Genomic DNA, 13422 nt, shown 5'->3' on the forward strand with positions numbered 1-13422 from the left:
ATTGTGTTCCCCCCGCCACAGGGGGACAGTAAAAGATTATTCCACAGTATTCCCTGCCAACAATAAAAGAAATAAGATACGCTTGTGTTGTTCCTATAGGCCTGGCGTCTGGAATGCAGGCAAAATTAAAGTAATAGCATAAGAAATTCATCATATACGATACTTAGCATCGGGGAATACAACCCGCTAATGGTTTGTGTCGGTGAAGATAGGCAGGACCATAAACTGCAGAGTGAGGGGTTGGAGGAAAGTATCAATGTATTTTGCGTGAGACGAGCAAAACTGGCTAGAACCTTATGAATCATCTGATCCTTGAACACTGAGAGGTACTGAGTATGTTGCTTTTCAATAAATTTACAGCTGGTAAAATCGTGCGCCAGTGTCATTCAGCCAAAGACTTACATAGGCGATCGTGCAAATATACTGATGTTGATGAATATGGTGTTCATCATGGAGAAGGTCCAGTGAGAGGCGAGTAACGCCCCGAGGTCTTCCCTAGGCAGACGAGTGGCCACCAGAAGCCTCGTCGACCACATCAGAAGGCGGCCCTTGAGGGACCACTCGGCGAAGGCGGCAAGGAAGGCTGGGTCGTCACTCACCACCACCACCGTCACGCACCATGACACCTGCCGCAGCTGCTGACGTCACCAAGGTAAGGGTTAGATGAGTGACCGCCCCGCCTCAGAAATAATGTGAGAGTGACCTACCCACCTCAGCAGTAATGTGAGAGTGACCTACCCAGCGCCCCTGACTGACCACCTTGGAGAGCTGTGCCTGTGTCATGTTTGCGTCCTGGCCGTCCACACCCATGTCGAACACACCCACGTCCCACGCCGCTCCGCCATCAGCCATATACTGGAACATAACGCAAGAGGTAGTGTACTGCACCCAGTATGTCCTGGATCACATTTATTTTTCCCTGTTCTCTGAAATCTGGAATTATCACCTGATTAGCATGGTTTGACATGAACCATCCTCAGAATTGGATTGCCAGTATTGTGGTTCCTCTTAAAGATACTGATTTTCAGTGCAGTGTACTCCAGTGAATCCTAGGCTGAATGCAGGTACATGGAACTATATTCTTACACTGTATCAGAATTTGAGAGGATTTGGGCAGCTTTGTAATAAGCTGTCATTTTTCGGCATGATCTGATTGGCCGTAAAAATTCTGTGGAATGTGTTTGTCAGAAAATGTTTATCTATCCATCTATTAATGTGTCCTTGCTTAAATCTTAATCCAAACAGTTGAACGAGTATGGTCGATATTTATTCCATAGAAGCTCTTTTTCGAGAACAAAGTGATCAAGTGTCTATGGGGGTAGGGGGTGGTTAGATCGTCTAATTTCGTGCAGTGCATACAGTAGATTAGTTACTTATTTATAATGAAAAATAATAATTATGCATGCACAGCCTAAGCACTCTATACATATTTTTGTTTAGGAAAGCAATTTTTGCATAAAGGGGGCTACCATCTGAACATTAAGGACCGGGTTTGTATATACATACACATATATTAGCATACGAGTAAAAAATATATATCTGTCCGTTACGTGGTTTTGTACAGTGAACATACCGCACACTCTGTCTCACTAACAATGCTGTGAAGTGGAGTGACGCCATTACTAAGCAAGAGCGGGAAACATTTGTCTTGGTGTATCTTTGTCAGCACTGCCTCAATCACTTGACTTGCATAGTCTGCCAGAACTCTTGTATCTGTGAAGAAAAAATGCAGTCAGTATTACAAAGCTATATCAACAAGGTGTGTGTGTGTGTGTGTGTGTGTGTGTGTGTGTGTGTGTGTTGTGTGTGTAAAACAAGCAGCACTAAACCATTTATCTGGATTATTCGAAATTCTCTCTCTCTCTCTCTCTCTCTCTCTCTGGGGGGGGGGGTGACGACTTCATTTTTGTGTTCTTATCGTTCCTTTTTCATTTAATTCAGTTAAACGTAACTTGAAATGGAATAATAATACAAACGTCACTGAAACTGTTTCAAAAAGTCTACCCTTAGCTGAGGACCATCGTATACTTATTTATATTGAAAGGGTTAATTCATGCTTGCTGATGTTCATTACACTTGGACAAGACTCAGTAGAACGAGAAAGTAACTTTTTCGCATACATTCCTTTGCTCATCTGTACTGGTTTTCTCCGAAAGAAGGTAGAAATACCCACATCCAGAGACTGCTGATTAGTCTTGCTTTTTACAGAGTCAGCCATAAATCATTATTTGTTTCCTGTCAAACTATTTTCTTTCCAGGAACCAATTTTCCTCATTCTACTCTTTCCCCCATGAACCTTTTTCCCCTTGGACCTATTTCCCAATGGACCCATGTCCCTTACTGACCCATTTCTCCTCACTGAGAAACAATGTACAACCACCGTCTAAGGGGCGATATTTGACCCTTACGCGACAGATTGCACTTAAAATCGAATTTCTTCATGCCTAAATTTACCTTAAAGCTTACACCAACTTTGGTTCAGTTCAGATCAGATCACATTCTTTTCCTTTGATGTTGTCCAGTGATCCTGGCCGTTGACATTTACTTATGACTCTCTGTTCTCAAAATCAAATCCCTAACTCTGGGTTAACCTGAACCCATGTACAAAGTTTAGTTTACATCAAATAATCACTGTGAACATTGACCATCCCCTGTGATTTTGACTTATGGTCTGTTGTTCTAAAAACAACAGATAAACCTCTTGGGCGATCATCATCTTATCCACAAAATTTGACCAACATCGAATCAAAACTATATATATTTTTTTTTCTTTTTTTTCACAGGCAGACCCACAGTCGAACTTTGACCTTGCCCAATGATCTTGGCGTTTGACTGACTGTTCTCAAAATGGAATCGCTTCGTTCTTGATGAATCCTCGTCCCATCCACCTTATTTGCTTCAGATTAGATCAGCACCAAGTCCACCATGCATGGTGACTTTGGTACTTACTTGCCACTGTGGCTTTGACCTCTGACTAATTGTTCACAAAATCGAATCATTTTATATTTGCCTTAACCTTAACCATTTCATTGAGTTTGATTTAAATTAGATGATACATGTTCAAGTTGTTATTGCCTGTGACTTTCGTTTTTGATCCTCTGCTTTATATATATATATATATATATATATATATATATATATATATATATATATATATATATATATATATATATATATATATCTATATATATATATATATATATATATATATATATAGTATATACATAAAGAAAGTGGTCAGTATGAGCTTTGATTCGACATCTAGTATCACTGGATCAGCATTTGGTGCGTACACTCTCCTGCGATAAAAGCTGGGACGCCCACTATTTCAATTTGCATGCCGTCATTGTCACGGGGTTTTTAAAATAAATGCTAATATTATTTAATTGATAATAATGTTCAATAATATTGACGAGCAAGGACAATGATTGTCTTACTAAACCAAGCAACGATTACTTTACGTTGACTTGCTTCGCACGATTCTCTAAGAACGAGAATTTATAAACTTTCTCAACAGTACACAGCAGAGACTAATTACTCACAAATGCTGATTATTAGTACTGTTAGCCTCTGGAAAAAGTTTCTTCACTCCTGACAATAAATAACTAATACTAATAACAGTATCAGGTTCTTGCTGATGCTTAACTCCTAGGAGGCACAACGGATTTTAAGCTTAATACACAAGACTGGCCTAAGTACCAGTTATGAATAGCAAAACGTTTATGCAAGCTAGGAGCTATATGGAAAATAAGCTTAATTGTGGAGAAATGAAACAAGAGTTTACATTACATTAAGCTCAAGAAAAAGAACTGTTAAATTTATTGATTACAAAATAAATTTAACGTTACATTTCAAAATCAAATTAATGAGATCGCACTCACTCACTCACTCAAAAGCTAAATTCTTACACCTAGTAAAAACACCTTAATTAAACTCTTAAGACTAGGAAAACGAAAAGAAATACTGGTCAATGAATGCTGTTTATCACCAAGGGTGGGAGCACTGGAGAACTGTAGTCTAGTGGAGTCTGGGTGCTACTGACCTCTCTCTCTCTCACTTCTGGAGCACAGTACCTCTCTCCGTCACAACAGACACTTGACTGCGTAAGTCATGGGAAAGAAAAGGGGAGCACTAGGCCGCATTTTTTAATGGTCGAGTGAGCGAAACGCGCCCAAAACAAATCGCTCAGCGGAAGCGCTAATGTCTCACACAAAGACGATCACTTATGACAATGAAAAATTGATATGACAAAGCTTCCGTCCGAATGAGCGGTTAACTGAACGATAAACTGGGATTCCACTTGAGTTCGCAGTTTCCCACAAAAGCCAATGTCACTAGCCGACTCGTGACAGTCATCACATCTTGGAATTGGTCGCAGGAGCAATTTTCACAATGTGCTTCGGGCCGTCTTCATGTCCGGATATAGCCATATTCAAGCGTCTCCAGACGAGTTGGAAAATCATCGATCAAGAGAAGTTTGAGCCATTGATGCCTGTTGATCTGGATCCTGCAGTGGCCAGCGTATTTTGCAGTTACAAAGAACGAGTTGTGTCACTTTACATCAAGGAACTCGAAATTGCTCAATCTGGAGAGGAATACCTTGAGCTTCTTGAGTTAGTCACCAATCTCTTTGGTGATCATCCACCCAGGGCATCTTTCAACTTCATCCAGCCAGGTGCCCTTCACTGTGCATGGCGGATGGCCTGCATAATCTATGGAATCAAGATGTATTTGTTCTGAGCTCAGTTTCACTTAGCTGCTGCTGAGCTCACTGGCCTGAGACGATTTGTGACATTCACTGAAGGATTGTTTATCAAAGCCTGGATTGATGCTTCATCAGCCATTGCTGCTCCACGGGAGATTAAACGTTCTTGAAAGGACTACTCTCCTATCCTTAGTGCAGCATTGCCAAGGTCACTAGCAAAAAACTCACCAATTACTTGTGGTACCTGAACGAAGAGGTAGTCGGATTCATCGTATTCGATGGGACAAATCCCCTCAGTGTTAAACGTAAGATGGTGGTCGCTCTCAAGGAGGAACATGATGAGAATCCTCAGCCAAGTGCACTTGTTGACCTAGCAGCAAAGGGAGTCATTGCCAATAAGACTGTAGTGAATTTCATCACATCTGCCTCAAGCCGTATTTTTGAGGGACTTGACATCAACATGGACTTCCCAGACAGAGACCCTGCTGACTGGGAGGACGATTCCTCCTTCCACTTAGCACGACAGGTACTGGGCTCGATTTCTGTTGTAAATGCCTTTGCCGAGCGTGGAGCAGCTCTTATGCAGGACTATAATAAGCCATCACGAAAGACGAATAGTAGCCTCAATATCAACTGCAAGTTGTTTAGTGTCATTGTCACCTATTTCCTGGCATGAACAATGCAGGAACGCCATCTAGCTACTCCAGGAAGTAATTATTGCTTGTGAAATGTGCTGGTTTATAATGCCATTGTGGTGTTTTATTTTTACTTGCCAAGTTGTCAATAAACCAGAATAACAGGAATGAAGTGTATATAATTATTCCTTTGTACAAAGGAAAGGGGGGTGGGGGAAGAAATTTGTGGTAGTCATCGGGGAATTTGTCTTCTTAGTGTGATGGGAAAAGTACATCGACATAGTTGGGGAAATAACAGAGGAATTAGTTGGAGAAGAACAGGGAGGTTTTAGGAATGGAAGAGGTTGTGTATATCAGATATTCATTCTTAGATCTTTAGTGGAAAAGTTTCTAGAAAAGGAAAAGAAGTTGTATGAGGCTTTCATGGATTTGGAGAGAGCATATGACAGGGTGAATAGACAAGGATTGTGTAAAGTACTGTATTAGGAATATATGAAGTAAATGGGAAGCTGTTGAAGGACGTGAAGAGTACGTATGATGGTGCAAAGACTGCAGTGCGTGTGGATAGTGGACTGAGTGAATTTTTCTATTTGAAGGTTGGACTGAAACAAGGAATCGTCATGTCTCCATGGTTGTTCAGTCTGTATATGGATGTGGTTATAAAAGAGATAGAAGGTAGGGCAGTGGATGTTGGAGCGGCCCTAGTGAGAGAGGGCAGTGTTTGGGAATTCCCTGTACTGATGTTTGCAGATGATTCTGTGTTGTCAAGTGAAGGCGAAGGGGAATTGCAAGGTTTGGTGGACGAGTCTGGAAGAGTGTGTAAGAAATGGAATCTAAAGGTGAATGTAGGGAAGAGTAAAGTTATGGTCTTCGAGAGAAGTGAAGTCAGTGAATGTACGGTGAGGATGGATGAGAAGGAAATGGATAATGTGAGTGCGTTTGAGTACTTGGGTAGTGTGATGAGTAAGGATGGAAGTTTAGAGGGTGAAGTTCTTTAGAGGGTACAACAGGGAAAAAAGGTTGGTGGTTCCTTGAAAACAGTGATAAGGAACAGGGAAGTGGGCATGGAAGTGAAAAGGCTACTACCTGACAGTATTGTGATACCAGCTCTAACGTATGGAAGTGAAGCTTGGACCTTGTTGGAGAGAGAAAAGTCAAGAGTTAGAACAGTGGAAATGAGATATTTGACAGGAGTATGTGGAGTCAAATGGATAGACAGACAAATGAGGAAGTGGAGGAGCGTTGTGTTGTGAATGTGGATGTGATAGGAAGCGTTAGGAGAAACACACTGAGGTGGTTTGGCCATGTGGAGAGGATGGAGAGTGAGAGACTGACGAGGAGAGTGCATGTAAGTGAGGTGGAGAGGGGGAGAGGGAGAGGGAGGCCAAGGATGAGAAAGAGGGATGGAGTTGAGAGGTATATGAGAGAGGGGGGATGAGCTGGGAACAGGGCAATGAAATGGCGGGGGACAGGACGACATGGAGGCGATTTGTTTGTGGCCACCCCTTACGGGATTAAGGCGTCTGGTAATATATAGACTGATAGATAGAAGTGTTTTCGCTTCTTAAATATCCCACTGAAAAAGTAGAATTTCCTATAGTTTTTGTTTTAATATTGAAAGCTGCAACATAGTTTTCCTTCAGTTCGGGGACCAAAATCCCGTAATATTCACCGTACGTGTGATGGTAGTTAATGAAGTCGTTTAAGGACAATATTTAGCACCAACAATTTTATCTCTATGAAGTATTTTATATGGAAGCACCTTTAGAAAATAAATTTTTCGGTTTACATGTACTGTTGAGGACTGCCCTAAAATACAAACGTACGAGGTCTGTTGAAAGAATCTGCCCATAGGCCATAAAAATAATAACAGCTAACTTGTTGAGCTAGGAGAGTAATCTCTCTCAATGTAGGCCCCTTCTGACTTGTCACACGTAGCCCAGCGTTCTTTTCACTGCCTGAAACATCTTTCAACGTCAGTTTTTGGTATCTTTAGCAGGTGCTTTGTAGTACTCATGATCTCTTCTCTTGGATGAATGTTGCACATGACATGCTGGAGTGTGCAAATCGCTATCCAGACATTCTGAAGACTGTTATCACTTTAGATGAGACTTGGGTGTATATGTACGACCCAGAAACCAAAGCACTGGCGTCCCAGCGGTAGCATGAAGCGTCGCCTCGGCCAAAAAAAAAGCGCGATAGGTCAGCAGCGAGGTGAAATGCACTTGAATGTTGACAGTTCTTTTCATCTACCGTGGTGCTGTGCATCACGAATATGCACCAGAAGGTCAGACTGTCAACAAACATTACTACCTTGACGTTATCTGTCGTCGTCGTGATGCAGCTCGGCGGAAGAGACGGAACCTTTGGAAAAAGGCAAGTTGGAAGCTACACCATGACAACGCCCCTGCCCATTCTTCTCATCTGATTTAGGAATTTTTTGGAGAAACACAACATCCCGCAGGTCCGGCAGGCTCCCTACACACTAGACATGTCTCCTTGCGCTTTTTGGTTATTCCCCAAGCTCAAAACTTTGCTGAATGTTTCCCTTAATCAGGTGAGATAAGAGATCATAGTGAACGCAACAAAGCCCCTGCAGCAGATGCCGAAAAGCGACTTTGAAAAATGTTTCAGGCAATGGAAAGAACGCTAGGCTATGTGTGTCAAGTCAGAAGGGGCCTACTTTGAGGGGGATTAGTGTCCTAGCTCAACAGGTTAGCTACTTATTTTTTTAGAGCTTAAAGTCGGATACTTCTAAAAAGACCTCGTGTACATATATATATATACAGTATATATATATATATATATATATATATATATATATATATATATATATATATATATATATATATATATATATATATATATATATATTTATATTGCCAGATATATTTATCCTTAAAGGGGTGGCCACGAACAAATCGCCTCCACGTCGCCCTATCCCCGGTCATTTCACTGCCCTGCTCCCAGTTCACATCCCGCTCTCTCATATGCCTCTCCATTCCATCCTTCCACCTCATCCTTGGCCTCTCCCTGCCTCTCCCCCTCCCTCCACCTCACTCACACATATTTTCCTCGTCAGTGTCTCGCTCTCCATCCTCTTCACATGGCCATACTACTTCACTGTGTTTCTCCTAACGCTTCCTATCACATCCATATCCACACCACAACGCTTTATATATATATATATATATATATATATATATATATATATATATATATATATATATATATATATATATATATATATATATATATATATATATATATATATATATATATATATATATATATATATATATATATATATATATATATATATATAATCCTTTTATGACCCACAACTCTTCCAGTAATTCTGGTTAAAGTAAGATAAATATTGTCTGAGTTAGTATGTAAGCACAGACGCTGATCGAAATTTAACTATGTTTTGTAACCTTGACCGTTGACTGAGTGTTCTCAAAACTGAATCCTTTTGTTCTTGCATTACCTTAAACCTTTCCACAAAGTTCGGTCGAAAATGGATTTTTTTTCTTACTTTGCCCTGTGGCCAGGCTCTGTCAGTGATAGCGAAAACACTAGGTTTACTCTACGTCTGACCATCAATTCATCCACCAAGTTTGGTTAAAATCGGATCAAAACTGTTATAGGTATTTTGTTAACAATGATACGCATGGGATGAATTTTATCCTTGCCCTGTGACAGTAACCTTTGACTGATTTTCTCTAATGTAACTTACTTCATTCATACCTAACCCTCGATCCTTCCCCCAGATTTGGTGAAGACTGTGAAAAGCTTTATGAGTTGCAATAGTTACATCAAAGTTTGACCTAGTCATGTGATCTTGATCTTTGACTTATTGTTCTCAGACACAAAAGGTTTTACGAGGACTAACCCTCAGTACTTCCACCAAGTTTGTGTCAAATCAGATAAAAAAGTTTCAGTTATTCTGCACACACACACACACACACACACACACACACACACACACACACACACACACACACACATTGACAAGGCGATCAAAACAAGACATCCTCTCTCGTTTCGTGAGCTCTGGTGTACGAGTGTTACTACTACTACTAGTAATAATGATGATGATGACGATGATGATGATGATGATGGCCACGGACTCTGAATAATGGAACAGATTTAAACAAACGTGAATAATATGGAGATATCAGTATGTTTTAATATATAGACACGTGAAGGGCGGTTCAGAATTAATTTAAGTGTGAACAGACCTGAAAGATATACGAACTTAAATGGATAAATGTAACAGAGACCTTGAGGACAGGTTGACATCAGTAAGTGTTAAAGTAATTACATTCCCTACATCTAAAGAGACAGCATGTGTGGTGACAAATTACGAGTTCATGTAATCAAACTACGTGTGAATGCAAACAGAACACTTATGAATCTAAAAAAAATAAAAACTAAGGTATGAACGGAATGACAGTATGTATGAATGTCTACAGACCTAAAAAGGGTTTGAGCGTCAGTAAAGCCCCTGGTCTCGATATATTGACAGCCACGACCCCCACCAGCAAGAGGGTTGGCGCAGCCCTCATTTAGGATGCTATGTCTTCACACCCTGAAGAGAAAAATGTTCAGTGATTTTTATATCCCCTGTTGAAGAAGATTAGTAGAACCGATTAACTGAAATAAAAACTAGCGACACAACAACCGGGGACATATGCCGCCGGAAGAGTCGTGAAAAGCCAGAAATTTCTACCCCTTTCTCGTTTACAGTTTGTGTAATGACAAAAATGTCGGTGAGTTCACGTAATGAAACTCATTTCGTTGGTGCTGATTTCTCTCCTGTCGTCAACTTTCTTACTTGTTCATTTGACTCTATACAGGTGGTATAGGACCAGGTGGTAACTGGTAATGCCAAGTTTGGTTGACATGAAGCTCTGAACCCGAGTCTAAAGCTTTTAGGGGGATTGCTATAAGTGCGAGAACATGTGAAGCCGTACTGACTGACCATTGTTGTGATCTGCTTTGCTACAGCTAGCAGTGTGTGAGAGGATGTGGATCAGATTTTTTTTTTTTTTCCACGAATGTGAAGACAGGATTTTATCACATCTCTTTATGACTTTTGGCATAATTTAAATTACTTATTATGCAAACTTGGTTATATCTTGCAGCACTTCTGCAAATCTAAAATATATTAGGATGCTGGACAGTCTGAAAATTTTTTAGGTATGTCGTCTTGTAGGTAAGCTTAACCAAACCTTTCCTGATTCACCAGGATATTACTTCAATTACTGACCTCCCCTATCACTCGGTGTTGATGGATATTGTTGGACTTTAATGAAGCACATCTTCAGGTCGTCAGTATATCCCAGTGGTAGCCTACCTGTTATCTCAACAAGACATCTTGATTCAAGTATCTTTTTTAAATATTTTCACTAAAACAACAGGAAGGAAATAAAGTTTGACCATGTTTATCTTGCTGATAAATGTGCATTTTGATCAAGATAGCAGTTTCACAAGTAAGGATTTTAACAAGTCTATGAAAGATGAAGGAACAGAACTAAATTTTCCTCCTGCATAACATAGTCAGGCTGCCGTGGAGGGATACCAACACATACTCGGGTCTGTATTGAGGAAGCAGTGTAAAGGATTGGAAGGCATAAAATTAGGGTAATGAGCAACTCTGTACTTTTGGCTAAAGTTTGACCTTTTGGGAGGACAGAGATGTAAGAAATCATTTAGATGGAAAAATTGCTCACTATAGAGGGTAAAGTAAATCAACCATTCTGTGGTTGCTATACCCTCTTCGATGAACCATATTTTTGGGCAGCGTTACTTCTATGGTAAGTAGGCTTTCTGATAGCTAGGAAGTTGTTATTACATTGTGGAGTTTGCTTAGAAAAACTGAAAACTTAATATGATACCACTACCAAAAAAAAAAAAAAAAAAAAAAAAAATCGAACAGGCCGGAAAGTCCTTTTGCATTCTTACTTCTGCATGAGCAGTGGTAGAGTGCATGTTGCCAGTTTCTTTTCTGGGTGTAAACTGCAGCTCTCTCTGTTAGGGGTTTGATGGTATGTGCATCAGACATGCTGTGGGGACTCGTTTACGCCCACTGTTCGAACAGGCTTGAAACACTTTGTTGTTTTATTTAATTTTCTTTGTAGTGCCTCGATCACATGACGCTGGTTACAATGATTTTACTTGTTTGTATAGTATGTTCTGTCAGTCTGAACTGTGTATTTTTCAGTAACCTATGTATTAGCGGTGGAAATAATATTTGGGTGATTACACTGTAACCACTAAATGCCACGGATATTTGGACAGGAGGGACACATTGCTTGGGGAAGGTCGTGCTCAAGAAATTAACTCTCTCATCAAATGCACTATTTTCTTTCCTGAACTGGCCTAATACATCACCTAGAATGAGGGGTTTTGAGGGGAAGAGGCTAGGTAGCTCAACCTCATGCCACTGTTATTAATTTTTGGAAAGAGTTGACCTGATTGTTGTGTTTTGCAGTTATTATGAACTAGTGGGACGTCCCAGGTTTGTGCCAAGCCTGTCAATTCATGAATCAGCATCCCATGAAGCTGTGGCCCTACTGAGTCCGCAATGCAAGCCATCCCTTAGCAAGAGCTCTGCTACATACTGGATCACAACCTTAAATAACTGTGTCAGAGCAAATGGTGCTCACCAATCACCATGGTTCCAAAATCAAGTGAACCATATTGATCCTCCGACTTATCATTATCATCATCATCATCTGCTTAAATCTGTCCATTGCAGGATGAAGGTCTCTCCTGCCTTCCTCCACCCCGACCTGTTGGTAGTTAGATTGCTACATCTAATCCGAGCAATATCAAAATCTCATCCTGCCATCTTGTCCCCTGTCTGTCTCTTCTCACACCACATCCTGAATATAACTCATTTACCTATGTTTCTTTGATTGCAGATTGTAAAGTTAAAGGTAGGGAATGTTTACTATCAAGTCACTTGGTGCAGTGCTTTCTACTTTTTTCATCACCTTTATCGTTATGTTTTTTCTGTGTCTGCCCTTCTCTCTTCCTGTTTCTCCCATCCTTCCTGTCATTTTATTTTGTACTCTTCTTTCCACTTCAGATGAATCTACAGTGACAAGTCTAATGGTTTCCTTTAAACCAAGGAGCCATTTACAATGCTGGGTGGTAAGCATATAACTAAATAATGGGGTGATGTGGAGCCTACTATGGTGTCCCATTTAAGTGGACTGAGAGACTCAAAGGCAGCGTTCATCTAAGACCAAACCTTCACACTCTGTCCCGCGCCTCACTGTGATAAGGCGTTGTCAGACACATTGAAACATTGGTTCACTGTATGGGTCGGCTCTGCAGGGACAATTGCTTATCTACAGTTGGTGGCACTGCTCGACCAGACATGCCAGGGTTACACAACAACAACTCAATAGACCAGTAAACAAGTTTATTTTCATAGCCCGTATTTCCTTGCTGATGAGTGCCTTAGGTAACAAACACAAAATTCATAACCAACTTTTACCTATTGAAAGTTTACTGGAATTTTTCACCTGAAGCATTAAGTAATTTTGTTTTTTTTTATTTTTGCTCCTGAGCTAATTTGAAGTCTTTGATGCTCTATGGAATGAAGAACAGTCATTTTGGTCCCTTTCCTCTCTCCCATTGGTAAATCCGAGGATATGTGTTGGTCTGTTATTTTTTTTGTGATATTGATATGCAAAAAACATATGAGATGCATTTCGTTCAGGCGTAAATCACTCGAGGCAATTTTTAGGACAGTATACTGTAATGGACTATCTGCATGTGACTGAAAGACGTTAAAGGTAACAAATGAAGATGACAATGAGTTTCGTTCTATTGATTAGAAACAGACCCTGAAACATTCCTTTTCACCAGCATTTTATCCGTCTCGGGTGTACCGCCCTGTTCGGTTGGTGTTACCGCCTCTATGGTATCGATTAAGCTTGTTTAGTGTTACAGATCTTTTCTGTGTTGCATAAATTCGTGTGGTAGATAACCAGAACTTAAAATAAAAGAAGTAGTTTTAGTTAAGGCGGTAAACTAGACACCAGAACTGAATCTGGAAAATCA

The 13422-nt window shown here is 40.4% G+C and overlaps 1 protein-coding gene across 1 annotated transcript in view; it reads right to left on the bottom strand.

The window, feature by feature from the left end:
- The window catches only part of LOC145397173 (uncharacterized), a 38678-nt gene extending 36329 nt beyond the window's left edge, over positions 1–2349 (bottom strand). The window contains exons 1-4 of the mRNA XM_080270370.1: positions 2346–2349; positions 1574–1713; positions 739–855; positions 425–635 (exon numbers count right to left, since the gene is read on the bottom strand). Of these exons, the coding sequence (XP_080126496.1) occupies positions 425–635; positions 739–855; positions 1574–1713; positions 2346–2349 (472 nt within the window). The remainder of the gene's footprint in view (positions 1–424; positions 636–738; positions 856–1573; positions 1714–2345) is intronic.
- Between the last annotated feature and the right edge of the window lie 11073 nt (positions 2350–13422).

Source organism: Coenobita brevimanus, chromosome 40 (genome assembly GCF_032717465.1).
Source record: "Coenobita brevimanus isolate Jiangsu-jjx chromosome 40, ASM3271746v2, whole genome shotgun sequence".
Lineage (NCBI taxonomy): Eukaryota > Metazoa > Arthropoda > Malacostraca > Decapoda > Coenobitidae > Coenobita > Coenobita brevimanus.